At 31.5% G+C, this 16145-nt stretch overlaps 3 protein-coding genes across 4 annotated transcripts; 2 read left to right on the top strand and 1 right to left on the bottom strand.

Moving 5' to 3' along the window:
* Nucleotides 1–3183: 3183 nt before the first annotated feature.
* On the top strand, nucleotides 3184–6925 carry Bma-twk-47 (T-cell receptor beta chain ANA 11, putative; the record flags this gene model as incomplete). Its single annotated transcript, XM_001897199.2, has 11 exons — nucleotides 3184–3225; nucleotides 3452–3534; nucleotides 3800–3952; nucleotides 4189–4309; nucleotides 4397–4549; nucleotides 4779–4888; nucleotides 5085–5224; nucleotides 5471–5602; nucleotides 5997–6127; nucleotides 6355–6444; nucleotides 6752–6925. The coding sequence occupies 11 exons, from the start codon at nucleotides 3184–3186 to the stop codon at nucleotides 6923–6925; spliced, it is 1329 nt and encodes a 442-aa protein (XP_001897234.2).
* Nucleotides 6926–7545: 620 nt separating this feature from the next.
* Nucleotides 7546–11892, bottom strand: Bma-let-391 (Zinc finger, C2H2 type family protein; the record flags this gene model as incomplete). Its single annotated transcript, XM_001897201.2, has 11 exons — nucleotides 7546–7836; nucleotides 8214–8333; nucleotides 8565–8625; nucleotides 8815–8997; nucleotides 9107–9206; nucleotides 9673–9895; nucleotides 10120–10288; nucleotides 10427–10573; nucleotides 10702–10814; nucleotides 11095–11181; nucleotides 11659–11892. 11 exons carry the CDS (start codon nucleotides 11890–11892, stop codon nucleotides 7546–7548), a joined length of 1728 nt encoding a protein of 575 aa, XP_001897236.2.
* A 2217-nt stretch (nucleotides 11893–14109) lies between these two features.
* Nucleotides 14110–15881, top strand: Bm5037 (the record flags this gene model as incomplete). Of its 2 annotated transcripts, XM_001897202.1 has the most annotated exons (3): nucleotides 14110–14274; nucleotides 14729–15217; nucleotides 15483–15881. In XM_001897202.1, the coding sequence occupies 3 exons, from the start codon at nucleotides 14110–14112 to the stop codon at nucleotides 15879–15881; spliced, it is 1053 nt and encodes a 350-aa protein (XP_001897237.1). The 2 variants fall into 2 exon arrangements, with proteins under 2 accessions (XP_001897237.1, XP_042935514.1); XM_043079580.1 differs by lacking the exon at nucleotides 14729–15217.
* Between the last annotated feature and the right edge of the window lie 264 nt (nucleotides 15882–16145).

Below are 16145 nucleotides of genomic sequence, written 5' to 3'. Positions count from 1 at the left end.
CTAGGAATACCCAAATTCTGCAATACCTATTCAAAGAATTCGGAGATAAATAAATATGGAAATAGTGCTACTGTATGATACATGAAGAAAGCTAACAAGATGCTACGTTGAATTGCTTTCGCGCACCAAATCTCATTTCGCTTTGCCTTTTTCAATTTTTTTCCTCTTCCTCCTATGTAAGCCAAATAAAAAAATTCTCATTTCATACCCATTACGAATTTAAGCAAAATGTTGCCAACAAACAGATCAAATAGCTTTTATTTTATCTAAAACCCGTTTACTATACGAAGTACCCATATCAACGTTCTACGTTCTGGATGATTTAGGAAATGTGACATTAATAAATTTAAATATTGAAACTTTAAGAATTGCTGAAACCTTAGGCTTAAATTTGTTTTATTTTTCTAACCTTTTTTGTTTTTTTGTTTTTTTTTTCTTTTTTTGCAGGAAACAAAACCTCATTATTTTTAAGTTTTAGTTCTTTAAATTATGCAGTCGCCTTTTTTTTATACTTCATTTCGCCTATCAATCATAGATTTAAAAATTAACCTGCAAAATCTAAAACTCAAAAAAAGCGAAACAAAAAAAAGTCAAATATTCATACGCATTTAAGCGAATGTAAAAAACTTAAGTATGATGCTAAATCGATTTGGAGTATCATCGGAACAAAAAACGTATCCAGACAAAAAGGCCAAAATGTGAATGAGAGTTTTTTTAGAACTGCCGCTTGACATATTGATTTCCCAATCGACAACGTCAGTAAAAAAAAAAAAAAAAACGTGTCAAGTGTGCACTACGCTGACAGAAGTACACAATTAGATTGACGTGAAAATCACATACATATACAAATACGTGGCCATGGATAGAGACCACAGAAAACCTGTCCTAAGATATAATAATTCCCACACTACATAATCAAGAGAAGATAAGTTATTACTGATATGGCATTTCACTGAACCAAAATGTTCCACTCACTCATCTCTTGGAACACTGTGTACTTTTCCAGATGATGTGACACCCGATATTTCAATCAATTACTACAACTACTTACACGAAACAGAAATATTCCACGGAATTATATAACAAGCAGTCCTTTCACCCACACACATACCTTAAATCGTCGTTTAAGAGTATATGTCTAACATTTGGGCCTTCTTTACCTATATTTAGGTCTAGCAATGGAAAACATAAAATTTGGAAATACTTAAAGTATATATACTCAATGTATGGGAACAAAAATGTACAACTTACACTGCACTACTTCGTATTTCAAAGAAAATACTAATAATTCTACCCATCACCACCTATACCTGTTTTCATAAGGTCGGGACCCGTGAAATTCCAAGACAACACAATTATGAGACATCTCACAACTCTGATAAGCTACCCCAGCAATTCCGGAAGTATGCCTATAATCTTACTTCATCCTTTACTTTTCTTCAATTCTTTCTTCCTCTTCTAGTTTTCCTCGAATTTGCCCGCTGAATCGTCACGAAAACATCACACAACACACTTGCTGTAAATGGCAAATTTCTCACGAATTAAATGCACAACTTCTGTTTAAAATCAATATGAAAAAAAGCAAACAATCATCTACGATTAATATTTCCAATTCTGAAAGCTTAAACTACACAAAAACCCCGAAAAGATACAATTTCACATTCAATGCTTTCCCGAGAAATCACAAAGGAAAAAAAAAAAACGAAGAACTGATATTCTAGAGAATAAACTTACGAGAATATAAATCTAACCACACAAGTACCCAGCCACCTCGTCGTCACCTCTCCTCACAAATGGTCGATCGGACCGCGTCGCACCACTCAGCGTTAGCGTCAAGCGTCCGTCTTGTGTTGCTCTCTCATTGGTTGCCTTCCTTATTGCTACGTCATTGTTCCACGTCCAACCAAATTGTTGTAAAACGATGTTCAAACATGCGCATCAATCCGACCATTTGCGCTCATTTTTGAATTTGGTAAATTGAAATATTAAAAATTGAAAATTAATTAAGCATTCTTTCTCGAAAACTTCATACTATTATTTGAATAAGAAATGGCATGATGAAATTACTTAGCAAATTAAAATAAAAATGTTTTAAACAGTTCACGAAATAATTACATCTTGCAAATAAAAGTGTCATTTTAAATTTAACTTTAAAATAACTGTTGAAGTTATGTTTTTATATGATAAATTTACCCAACAAATAAAAACTTAATTTGTGGTTTGAAAATGGCTAAAAAGAAAAAATTTCATAGCTAAATCACTATGAGTGCGATATTTTATTGGAAAATGATTTATTAAAGGCATTATTTGCTGATGAAGCAGTGATATGCTTCTCGATAATTCCTTCTCGAGAATTATTGGTAGCATTTCAAGATTAATTTTCTCTTAGAAACTAACATTTCAAGATGATTTGTGCGATAACACTTTAGATTTAAACTGTTGTCAATCTTTCTGCGCTGATAACGGTTCTGATAACAATTCAAAAAAGCTATTGGTAAAATACATGCGTAAAATTTTTGTTAAAATTGCTCAAAAATTTTGCAAATAAAAAGAGCAAAAAAAAAAAAAAAAAAGAGAGAGAGAGAGAGAAATTGAATGATTTAAGAAAGCGAAGCAATTTTCTGATTTGATAGAATGTACTTTCTCGTTTCGGTCTATTCAGGAATTAAATTTTAAAAATGACTTTTTCACAGAAGTCATTTGGTATTTCCCCTATGGAATAAAAATTTGAATTTATTTCGATTCTAATTTATCACTTCTTGTGAAATCTTCCTCTCTTCATTTTAATATCTGCAAAATATTCTATCAGTTTTTTTTTTTTTTCAGAAATTTCACAAGGAAGCAGTAGGGGAATATAATGGATTAATTTGTTTTGATTCAACAAATTTGAGCTTTTATTTCAATTCCAATTTGAGCAAAATTTCCTTCACAGTTATTCCCTCCCTCTCATTTCAGTGCTTTGCTTTCATTTTCAAATCTTTTATTTACTCTTTTACAATGTTTTTTTTTTTTTTTTTTTTTTTCCACTATTTGACTAAAGTTAAAGCTTCAAGCTTGCTGATACATATCTTTGGCGATTAATTAAATTATTTAGTAATTAAATTATTTGGTGCAATATAATTTGCAGATGAGTAACGGATTGCTTTCATTTCATTATAATCAAAGTAATCGTCTAAAATAAAGATGTCGAATTTCTTCTGCTTCTCCAGACAAAAACTTGTGCAGGTTGTTAATTTTCAGATTTAATTCTAAATTTTATAATTCTCCAAGGTTTTTTTTTTTCTCAAGACCAATGAATCAAATCATAACAACAGTTGAAAAGGAAAAAAAAAAAACATTTTGTTTTGACTTTTGACGATTTTTGACATCTTTTGTCATCTTAAAATTTATTTCAATCGTCAAATATGACTGTCATTTTCTCGTATTATTCATTTTCCCATTCAAATTTCAGTTTACAAAGATGGCTTTGCCACATTGTGGCTTATACTTCTTCATTTTTTTGTATCTAATGGCTGGAGCATGGACATTTGCGACGTTTGTTGAATTTGAAATTTGTCTTTTCAGCCAGTTAATTTACGATCTCAGTAGTGTTCTTACAGTTAATTTAAATTGTTGGTTTGATGATAAAATTTAATTTGTGTGAAATTTTTCTAAAATAAATTATTCGTTAATGTAATCGAAATTATTTTAAATAATTGCACATGAAGAAATTCACTAAAATTTTAAAAATGTTTGAAATTTTAAATTAAATTAAATTTAATTCTTGTTGAAGAATTAAAATCTAAATTTAATCCTAAAGTGTGGAAGATAATGCGGATCGTGAGCAACAACTTATCAAACTATCCAACATTCGTGATGTGTATCAGAAAATTGCTGAAATTTCAAGTGAAGAATGCTCAATTGCATCGAAAAGATCACATTTTAGACAGCATTTATTTCAAACACTCTCAAAGTAAATGTATTCAATTTATTCTCTCAAAATATTTCTAAAATAAAATAAAAAAAAAAAAAAACAATAAATAATAATTGAAAAGAATTATATTAACTTCTTTCCTTCCTAATAAAGATTTAATTCAAACAAATTCATTTTCTTTTTTCTTTTCTCCCTCTCTCTCTTTCCTTTTTTCATACTTGCTAGTTTAATAAAAATGTTTACCGAAAAAAAAAGAAAGACATATTTGTTAGCAGGTTATCATCCTTTATGGAAGCACGCGATTTCCTGCTTAATCCCGATATTAATCAACTTGAAGAATTGGTTTTACCAAAATGGACAGCAGTACCATCAATTTTATATGCTTTGTCAATTTTGGTATATGCTTAAAACTTCATTTCATATTTCATTTTTAATTGCATCCAATGTTTATCCACACAAATAGCTATATTTTATTTATTTTAGACAACAACGGGTTATTTATCAGCAGTACCGATGACAAAATTTGGACAGTTTATTGCTATAGTTTATGGATTAGTGGGTATTCCATTGATGGTACTAGCAGCGGTTGATATCGGACGTTTCTTATCTGATATCGTTTTACGACTTTATCGAAAAGTAATATATCATTCATGCAAATTTCGAATTATTATTAAAAATAAGCAATATTTACTGCTTTGAAATGAAGTTCCTTTTTGGAAAAGTTCCTCCCTTCAAATTCAAAAAAGAAAAGAATACTTTTCTCTTCTTTTTTTGTTTTTTTTTTTTCTTTTTATTGCTTGACATAATAATTGTCATTCATTTTTGTTCAGAAATAGGATTAAGAGTGCTCTTTGAAATATTGCAGTATTGCGTGATGAAGCATAAAATTGCAAAAGCATGCGGTTGTTCAGAGAAGAAGCAACTTATTATGGAACTAATGGAAACGAAGGGTATTCCTCATGTATCCAAAATTCGGTTATTGAAATTCATAATTTCAAATAAGAAAAAAATATTCGCTATTTGAGCATGAAGGAAAAATCAATGCTTATAGTATTTCTACTAAGAGAATAATTTCAAATAGTTGATTGTTTGGTAACAACATTGCTAGTTTTAAAAGTTTCCTGGAATTATCAGCTAATTATCAGCATAACACTTATCTTATCTGATACAGGAAACGAAAAAGAAAAGGTAAAGAAATGATGGTGACAATAAAGGAAGACAATGATGAAGTAAACCGTTTACCGTTATCCGTCAATGCATCTATCTTACTTGTCTTTTGCATGCTTGGCGGTGTTTGTTATACTGTCGCTGGTAAGACGATGTCATCAAATATCGCTTAAATTAATTGCTAGTATTTAAATGTAAAATTAAATAATACATGAAATAAGTTCTAAACCTAAAGGTTAATTTATGAATTTAATACAATTTCAAATACATTAGGATTTGGATAATAACATTAAGGGATACGTTTTCAGTGTTGTTAAAATTGACTGAACTAAAATTATTAGAGGTAAAGCTATAGTTTTAGAATTACTCATAATTTTTGCCCTTTTTCAGGTGGTCAAAAAAGTTTCTTAGAAGCATTTTTCGTTACATTCAATTTGGTAGCCAATTTAACAATGGCTGAAATGCCTAACGATCTGAATAATATTTTGACATTTTTCTACATCTTAATCTTTGTCACATTTGGTAAATAAAACTTTTTTTTTTTTCAATTTAATAAAAATTGATGCTAATATTTGTTAAGCAATTTATAATAATTGATACTCTTTCTATAATTATTCTAGACAGGAAAATATTTAACGTTGAGAATTTATAAACAAGAATTTTCATATATTTAAATCTCGATTGAAAATTTTAAATAATAATGATAATAAGATGTTCCAGATGTGATAGTAGTTATCGCAGCTTTATTTATCTGAAATAATTTGTGTTATTTTCCAGACGAAATTATTTTTTAAAATTGGAACTCAGTGAATTATCTGGACAAACTATTAAAAATCCAACATAACTGAGTAAACACTAGAATGACACAGAAATTCCGGATTGGACGAGAGGAAAATATGAATGCTGATTATTTTAGGTCTGGCGGTATTGTCCATGTGCGGTAATTTGGCAGCTTCAGAACTGAGAGCTGTTTTCATGAAAATTCATTATTTTGGCCGAAAAATTTCCTGGCGTAGACAACAAATGTCGAAAGAAAAACAACGTGGTGTAAGCAGTTTTTGACAACTATTATTGATTTAGGTCAAATAGATCCCATCTTTAAACTATAAATGTGAAGAGAAAAAAAAAAATTGCTCTTTTATTGACAACAAAAAATTAGCGCCAAATAATTGCATGAAATCAACAATTTAGTACCACAACTTAGCAGACAGTTTGTTGTCAACTTAGAACTTCAATTTGAAGTTATCATACTGAACATCACTTAGTTTTTTAAGATAGAACTTACCGAAATGTTGAAAATTATTATTGCAATCCGTGAATTACATCCCGAGAAAGACAATATAACTTCGGAAGATATTATGGGGGTTTGTTCTTTTCATTCTTTTTTTTTGGTTTTGTATTTATGGAATATTATCGACAAATGTTGGACAATAACTAGCAAACTTAACTGTCGAGTAGACTAAAGTACATCTCTTCCAGATCATAACTTTAATCAAGAGGATATCACCACCTATCGCAAAAGTGACATTAGATATTTGCGCATTATCTTTAGGACAAACAAATAGCACTGTTGTGAAGATAACGTCCCATCCACTGAAACATTGTCTCTCCTAAAAATACTGTTTGATAAACGAATAAGTGCACTCGTAATGCCAAAAATATTTGCTGCAGATTTTGAATGAAGTGCGATACAATCCATTGTGCTTTGATTTTTGCAATCAAAAAAAACGACGTGACACAATCGCATTCACACCACAAAGCTTCGAAGCATTGCGATTTGCTGATGAGCTTGATGTAGATGATACAGTGCATCGAACTTTCTCCCGAAATCATTTGTTTTCATGAACTTTTCGTAAATGGTATAACGATTCCGCATTCCTTTCTATGATACACCGATAAAGATACTTTCAAAAAGTCTTGCAGTCAAAGATTCCTTCCAGATAGAAATAACATGCATAATCTGAATTACACTTATTTTCACATCTCAATTTTGCAAAGAACTATCCGCAATTTTGAGTTTGTGATTTTTGCGTTTAGCACTATAAATCAGTTAACTACTGTATGAAAGATATTTATTTGTTGCTGCAGATTTCAAAGACACTTGGTAAGGTAAACAAAATGAATATATTAAGTTGAATATTTTACTGGAATAGGCTTACATAACCATTCCTCAAAAGTAGTACAGTTCACTGTTATTAAACCTACAATATAAAATCTTAAATATCAAAAATTCCTATACATAAAATATAATAAGAATCAAAAAAAAAAAAACTCACAATTCTAACGAACACCAAAACTTAATATTTAAGAAAAAATTCCAACAGAACTTCCTTTTCAATTCGTTACATTCAGTGAGCCATTACTTGTTTATTTAGAGTACAAAGTCAATTACAATGCAAATACTTACAACAAAAAAATCAGCTGTCGTTTAAACAAATAACGATCCAGACTTAGTGCTGTGATCTTCAACCTATTTTCGTCACTGGTTTAATAATTCGAACTCGACCATATTTAGGCAAAACTGTGGTACTTTCCTCGCAAACTGAATAAACATCCCTATCTATTGCTCTTACACAGATATCAGGAGAAACGATAGACGACTCTGTCTCATTTACAAATTGACGATCATCAGACAGCTGTTGGTGCTCCTGTTTGCCATACTCTAACCTAATTCCATTACGATAATATATTTCATTTGCTTCCACAAAATAATTCCTTTCCAGCGCAACATCCTCATCTGTTTCATCAATTATCACCTTAAAATAAATCATAAACATTTTCGAAAAACAGAAGTGTGAGAAGAGAAAAGCAGTTGCATATGATTCTTCCAGAAGAATTGAACAGTGAATTACATTTTAAACAGACAAAATAGCATTTCTCGTTTCCACAATCTTATGGATATTTTGGGTCGATTGTATCTCACAAACTGTTAAAATAAGATACGACCGTTAAAATAACCTAACATCTTGTACATCCATGTCCTCCTCTTCTAAGAAATGTATATCATAAAGTTATATTTAAACGACTGGAAAGTTTATTTCCTCCAAGACTGAGTCACAATGATCTCCAAATATGTCTCCTTTTTGTTCGACACCAAAATTCAGTATGGATAAAATAAAGACAATGAAACAACCTGTCGACAGCTTTCATCATTCAACAAATCATTTTCCTCTTCTTTTGCAACTGTAACGCTGGCACATTCAAGCAAAGCATTGCCATTTTGATCATCAATATTAAGATATTGTTCTTCAACCTGATGAAATTGAATATCAGAACCATGTGAATGTTCAATACAGTGCATTTCTGTCTGTAGTGTACAATTTGCATACAAACAAGCTCTCCGGAAAAACTTATGATGTTAGTCATTTAATCCGTTAATCCGCTGTTAGATTTTGAAAAAGCAAATTTGCTCAATAATTATGTAAATGTATAAAAAGAACCATAATTTATATAAAAAGATGAAATGAAAGTAATGACAACAGACCTGTTCCCCAGTTAAAACTCTCTCTTCGATCCAAATTTTCTCTATACTACCGTTATCTGGTCTGCAATATGAATTTCCTTTAACAGATAAAGTATTTTACAAATGCGAAGAAATCATTTGCTGTTCAACCGCTAATGAAAATCAAATTCGGAAATTCGAAACTTGATACAAGAATTTTGAAACTTTAAAATACTTGTTTTTCCGGAATTTATAGCCTCACAATTTAACATAATTCACTTCCAAAGCTCACATTTCAGAAGACCACATTGTGTTCGCCTTGGTTTCTTCTCTGTCCTGTTTTACCATGTCCAGGACAGACTGGATAGCGTTATCAGCTTGTTGCGTAACATCCTTGTGTTCTTTTGCTTGATGCATTATCAAATAACGACGCCGTGTAAACAAACGGTGACAATTATTGATTGAACAACGATATCTGAAAAAGTGATGTCTTTTAGCTAAGTCAAGAGAATCAACTTTAACGCCTTATCGCCCTTGTATTCCTCTCTCGATTTTAATGAATAAAATTTCCAAAGCATCTGTACCTTTTGATGCCTGCATGTACGATTCGTTCATGTTCATTACGGGCTGATACTGAAACAAAACGTCGTCCACACTCCCATGTGCATTCAAATGGCTTCTCACCTAAAATTACTTTCATATAGACAACAAACCGAAATTTTATTTGTTTCAACATAATTTCATTAAATTTGTTATATCAAAAACCCAATATCTATTAGCACTAAATAATATATCTTACGCATAGTGATACGTAATGTTCAAAATAACTTCATGTTCTTCTCTTTTTTTTTCATGAAATTGGATCCTGTTTTTTTTGTAACTTCTTCAAATCAAGAGATAATAACTACTGTTGCAAAAAGACACAATACTTTAACAAGTAAATCATATTACGGGTATGAACATATGGCCTAAATTATACAAAGCTTTACTGCCATTTATAAAATGACGTAATACTAACTTGTCTTAGTATCGCATATATTGATCAAACAACTATAACAGAGTCAACGCTGAAGAATAACCACGAACTGACGATAAAAAGGGATTTTTTCTTTTCAAGAAAAGAAGAGAAAAAGCTAGCCTGTATGTGCACGACGAAAGTGTACCCTCAATGGATTAGCAGTTGCAAATCGCATCCCACATAAAGCACATTCGAATGGACGTTCACCGGTATGTGTTCGCATGTGTGCTTGAATCTTGGAAGGATGTTTCAGAAGTAAACCACATTCCTGACATCGAGCAATCAATGCTCTTTTTCGGTGTGTTTTAATTTTTTGTTCGGCTGGGAAATTCGAAATAACAACCTTTTCGGCTATCTACAATACTAGGAAAAATAAATTTCCGTGTAATCAAGAAAATTAATCAAAAATTTTCAGAAATTGTAATAAATAATTAAGAGAGATTAAATTGAATTAAAAGTTTTTAAAGCAGCTAAAAGTTTAAACACTCATTAGGTAAATTTTAATAAAATATTTTAATTTACCATCATATATCCCAGAAAAAAATTTTTCTTAAAAGAAAAAAATATCATTTGATATACCTCATTCAGTTGCCTATTCTCAATATCCGAGTTCAGTGATATTTGTTCATTCGAACGTGCATGACAATCAGAAACGTTAGCAATCCCTTCATTATTATCAGTTTTTTCAATTACATTCATCGGCATAGAACATCTTGGTGGCTTAAGATGAGGCCGAGGTGGACCACGTCTAAAAATCAAAAATAGCAATTGAATTACGACCAGATACATTAGCTGATATTTTTTATTTTATTCGTTGAATTCATTCATGCCGTAGATCATTACTTTGAATTCGAAATTCAGTATTATTTTACAAATTCACGCCAACCTTTTGGCTCCCATATGACTTTTCAGTTCATGCGCATTCTTTAGTGCATTTGAAACGAAACGTTTACCACATCCCCATGAACACACATAAGGCATTAGGCCCATATGACGTCGTACATGCATTCGCATCGGTGTACGTTGTGTAAACCTGCAACAATAACATAAATCTACATCTTTCAAAAAAAAAAAAAAAATGAAATTGTCGAAAAAGATTATATATATATACTTCAAGAAGTATGTATCTATTTGAAGAAGTTCAAAAAGAGAGATATAGACCTTGAACCACAAATCTGACATTGAAATGGCTTTTCGCCAGTATGTGTCCGCCGGTGCGCTTCAATTTTCGAAGGATGTTTAAGAACAATGCCACAATATTCACAAGTAACAATCTAAATAGAAGAATGAAAATTTTAAATTATGAAGATTTTCAATTTGTCGGATTAAGGAGTAGTTCTGATATTTTCCTACGAAAGAGTGCATTAGCTAAATTAATTAGCTTTCGATAAAAAAAAAGATAGAACTTGAGCGATGTTGAATTTCACTTAACACTTTGAAATGTCCAAGCACATAAAATATATCATGGAAAAAATAAATGGAAAAAAATCTTAATTTTGAGTAATATTTTAATGGAAAAAGTCTTAATTCTGAACAATATATTAATCAACATACAGTAGCTTTTTTCCTGGAAAATGGCGTTATCGATAGCCATTTTTGCTGAATAATACTGCTGTTCAACGATGCTAAACTTGGAGAACCCTAAATTATTATCCAATCTTTGCAAAATTTCCAACTTTAAACGGAACAATTTTAGGCGGAACATAGGAATAAATAATTCCAGTTTTTCGAAATTTCAAACTTAGTTTTATCAGTTTTAGTTTATTCCTGGCCTATAATTTTTTAATCCAATAGTAATTATAATTATTTCGCTACCGCTACAACAATTTCACTTGTACATGAATTACAATCATATTAATTAGGTCCGACTAATTAATATAGCATTCTCCTGATAGTTACCGAAAAAAGTCAATAATTTTAATAATCCAAAAGCACTGGCAAAATATCCCCGTTACGTACTCCGACTCCTAATAATTCAATAATCTGTAAAAAATTCCAATACTTCATCTAGTAAAACTAGTCCGCGATCCAAACTCATCCATACTGTTCCAAATGTAAAACTTTATATCAAAAACCCTAAATTCTATCCAGCAATTTTACAGAACAGAACAAACTCACATCATTCGGTCCAACACCGATCTGAGATAAATCGGCAGTGGCGACATCATCGATGATAGCAGTAAGCCGTGCGTCAGCATCAAAAGTTTTTGCCAGTGAACTGGTAAGCATCGGGTCACTGGTGGATAAGTAATCATGTTCTAGTAATGGCCTTCCCAAGATTAAATCAAAGCACACATCGTCTTCCACATGTGAATGAGTCATTTCACATGGCTCATTTGCATCTTCCAACATCTTAAATTAAAAAAAAAAAATTAATAAAGTAAAATTAGTTATTCAATCTACGGTAAATCATCATAAAGACATGGAATTTCCAATTGTGGTTAGTCATAAACCACTTCTTCCTTTCTTTCTCATTAAAGAAATTCATCATAAAAAAGGATCAAGTACATTCATTAATCAATGCAGGTTAAATTACTAATTATTGGTGAAACGTGTTAATTTGGCACATATAAGTAGTAATTAAGTACATTGTTTATTTATATGCATTTTGTTGTCAGACACAACAACAATCTTTATTACCAAAATAAAACGTCAGGATATTTGGCGAATAAAATCCTAACCTTCCAAAGCAACAAATAATTTGTTTACCCATTGTACTATACTACTTTATTACTAATATATTATTTTGCTCCTATATAAGCAGAACATATCCATAAAACAATACCATTAAGAAGGAAAAAGAAAAATATACATTAATAAAAATAAATTGCACAAAAGGATCAAGTAACTCAACACATAAAAAATATATATATTAATATAAATTGCAATATATTAATTAATTAACGTAGTCTATTACCAAACATTGATGTAAATGTTATTTATTTACATGTACATATAATCTTGTTGTCGAACATAACACTTATTATGTTAACTTATTAGGTTAACGGTCAATTTAACAATCAAAGATAAAGCCAGAAATTTAAATATTTGGTATTTGATAGCTAAGTTATCTATTCTTACCAATTACACCACGAAGTTATTGCCGGAGATTACTGGCTCAGATATATTACAAATTATAAGTTATCTGTAAGCAGTTTATTAGAGATGGCAATACAAAATCAATACACTACTAATACGTGATCATATTATCGATTTATTAACAGTCGCTTTACTAATATCGAGTTTTCCATGAACTGCGTAAACTTCAAATCATTTCTGGGAATCAACTCAAAAAGTTTTTCAAAACCTGTTCCATTTGTCTTTCCTCTGAGTTGACTTCCCAAAATATTAGTCATACATTGTTGAAAAAGTGAGAGGTTTCATTATTAGTTGAAAAACTATTCTTTTCCAGCTAAAAAATTTGGATTAATTCCGAACAGAGCTTATATAAGATAAGAGCAAATTATATCAGCTATACTAACCAATTAAATCCATGATAGCAATGAATCAACCATACCAGAAACAAGGATTTGTCAATTATGATAAGAATATGAGATAACTAACTATTTTGAAAGAGAGGTAAAATTCATCCAATGATGAATTACTCTTAAATTTGGCTAATTATTCACCAATCAATTATTGAGTTTATGAGCACTATGGAATAGGAAATTACTTTATGCTCACTAACATTAAGTTTTTGAAGTCTTAATCTTATAATCTATTTTTAATACGACATATACATTCCAATAATAAATTGCAACACATTTCTACCCCAAACTTTGACTCAACTTCTAAAATTTAATCCTGAAATTATTCGAAGGCTCTGCCCTCAGTTACTGTCACAACCCAACCGCTTACTCAAACAACTCAATTAGATCCGGATGGTAGTGAGCCGCGAAATACTCGGTCCGAGCCGCATTGTGTCTTACGCGCAATATCCTGTAGCGCTTAAAATAACTTTAAAGTGAGGACTTGCTGGATGCTTGTGAGGTGGGGAAGTGGTTCCTGGTTCCTTCTTCCACCGGATCCGGAATTCGGGATGTTACTCTCGGAGTAAGGCCGGTGTATGGTTGTTTGTTGGTTAGCGTAATAATTAGGAATTGTCAGTGAGTTGTAGTTGTGCAGCATGTATTACAACGTATATATATGTATGACTGATGACATTCTTACATGCTGTCGTGTGATATATGCTGACTAGATGTTTATTCTCTGTTAGCTTATTCACTTTTAGATTCTTAAATTTTGCTTTGAATGCTAAACGAAAATTTTGAGATTTAAGTAACCACTAACTGCGCTGCTCTCTGAACTTAACTTCCATGTTTGTTAATTGCCATATCCTTGGTCACGATATTTCTTTGAAAATCTTAAATTTTTTAGTAATGAAACGGAAATAATATATGAATGAAACATAAGTGATGTACTTCGTCTTTGTACTTGTCCTCTTGTTTTCCCTTTCCTTTTTTTCACTTCTCCTTATTTCACTGTTTTCAATATATTTTGGTTTTGGTTTGTATCACTTTTGTATATTTTCTTTTTCGAGCAGGATCAAGTTCTTTCTTTCTGATCAGAATGGTGGATATAGATCAGCTTACCAATGAAGAGATCCGAGAACAGCTTATGACACATGGTTGTGATCCCGGCCCTGTCGTCGGAAGTACTAGAAACGTCTATGCAAATAAGTTACGGCGGTTGTTAGAAGATGGATTAGAATCGGATGTCGTGGCACCACCTGAGGTGCGTTATTAAACCAATGAAATTTTTTTGAAAGTTTTTTGATAATTCAAAACTGTGGTTATCCATCGAGCACAGTACTGTTATGATTTGTTCGACTTCTGCATTTTGGTGGCTATTTTTCCTTCTCTTTTCGTTGTAACTGCATATTCGCCATAACTTGTGTCAGTCTTTATGAATGTAACATTTTGCGGTAAGTCTAGTGAAACTGATCGTTTCTCGCAATGACACAACAATTTTTGAAGTGGAGGAAATTAAATCCATCAATTACAGTGCAAAGATATGGGGTAAATTATAAGGACCAGGATACAAGGTAGATAGATTATTACTGAACGTCGCCATAACTCAAAAATTGCTGGTTAAGCTGAATGATTTTTTTGATGGTATTTAACTGGAGTTAATTTGGAGTTAATATTAGTTTAAACAAATAATTTTAAATAAGTGATAAACTTTACAGAAAGTAACATCTGACGCTATAGGAGCTGACAGTCTTAAATCTTCACCAAAAAAGAACATATCACACAGTTCACAAATATCGCAGTCACCAAGACGTATTACTCGTTCTTCTGCCCAAGAAGTAACTGGTTTATCAAAGATTCAAAGTATACCGTTAAATTCTAAAATATCTCGTGCGTTGCCGAAAACTGCTGGTTTTTCTCCAGCAAAGTCACGCATATTTTCCGATTTCATAGAGTCATCACCCAAATCACATGTTGTCCAATCAGCTGTTCCCATCCCTCCAAAATCGCATGCAGATACCGAATTCGAAATTCATTCGGAAGTAAGCACAGATGGAGAATCTCACGGTTTGCTATCAAAGTCAAGCGTAACTTCTGAATCCGCATCTCTGGATGTTACATCTTCCAAAATATCCAAACCTTATCCGTTTGAAACAATACCAGAAGCTTACCGTACTACACCTACAACACGTTTCACATCTTTACGAGTAAGTATGTGCCGTTGAGTAACTTAAGGTTTTTTTCTTTTTGATTTCAGGAAAGGATTTCTGTCTTTTTTGGTTAATAGTAATGAGATAGACCTATTTTGACCTGAACCTTGGAGATTGGGTGCCGGAAAATTTTATGATCCTAAAATTAATTCATTCTGCATATCAGATCTGAAGTGGTGAAATGATGGTAATAAATTATGTAAAGTTGCACAATTAGAGCTGTGACATGCTTGAATTGCAAGTGCAAGAAAAACAATTTTAGGATAATCGGGGAAATGGGATAGTTAACGATGGTTCCGATGATGATTTACGTGGCGAAGAAAGTTCACGTATTTTGTTGCCTACTTGGAAAGAAGATCATGCGTATTCGGCTGAATATGATTCAAAACAAGATCTGATGGCACGATGTCGTCTGGATGCAAATTCGGCAACTCAGTATAATCAAACATCACGTTATAATTCAGGTGTAGCGTTTGAAAATTTCTACAGTGGTCACGGAAATAGATGTAACAGTTTGGTGAATAAACAAAAGGCATCACGAAAGTATGGAAAAATCGGTCTTACTCTTCTTTTTATTATAACAGCAGTTATTTTTATGTTCTTCGTCGTGCAGAATTATGCCGAATTAGAACGCGGTGAAGGTAACAAAGAAGAATTTTGAAACTTTGAAGAAAAAATGTTTAGTTTTCATGGAATTTTTCTGAATATCGAACATATGGAACAAGTTTAGAAACATCTCTGTCTGTTTGACTTATAGAGGCTTTTAAACAACAATTTTGAAGATTTCAAATTTTTGTTTTTTAATTGTGAAACTTATTTTCCCAAGTATTGTTTTATTTCCATGTTCGATTTTTAATTTGTTTTAGTTTCAATTGTTAAATTTTAAATGTTCGTCATCTTTTGAGCCCCCCAAATTTATGAAGTA

Source organism: Brugia malayi, assembly GCF_000002995.4.
Source record: "Brugia malayi strain FR3 genome assembly, contig: Bm_v4_Chr3_scaffold_001, whole genome shotgun sequence".
NCBI lineage: Eukaryota > Metazoa > Nematoda > Chromadorea > Rhabditida > Onchocercidae > Brugia > Brugia malayi.
Note: the sequence above shows the minus strand (reverse complement) of the source record. Positions and strands in the feature narration are given on the sequence as shown.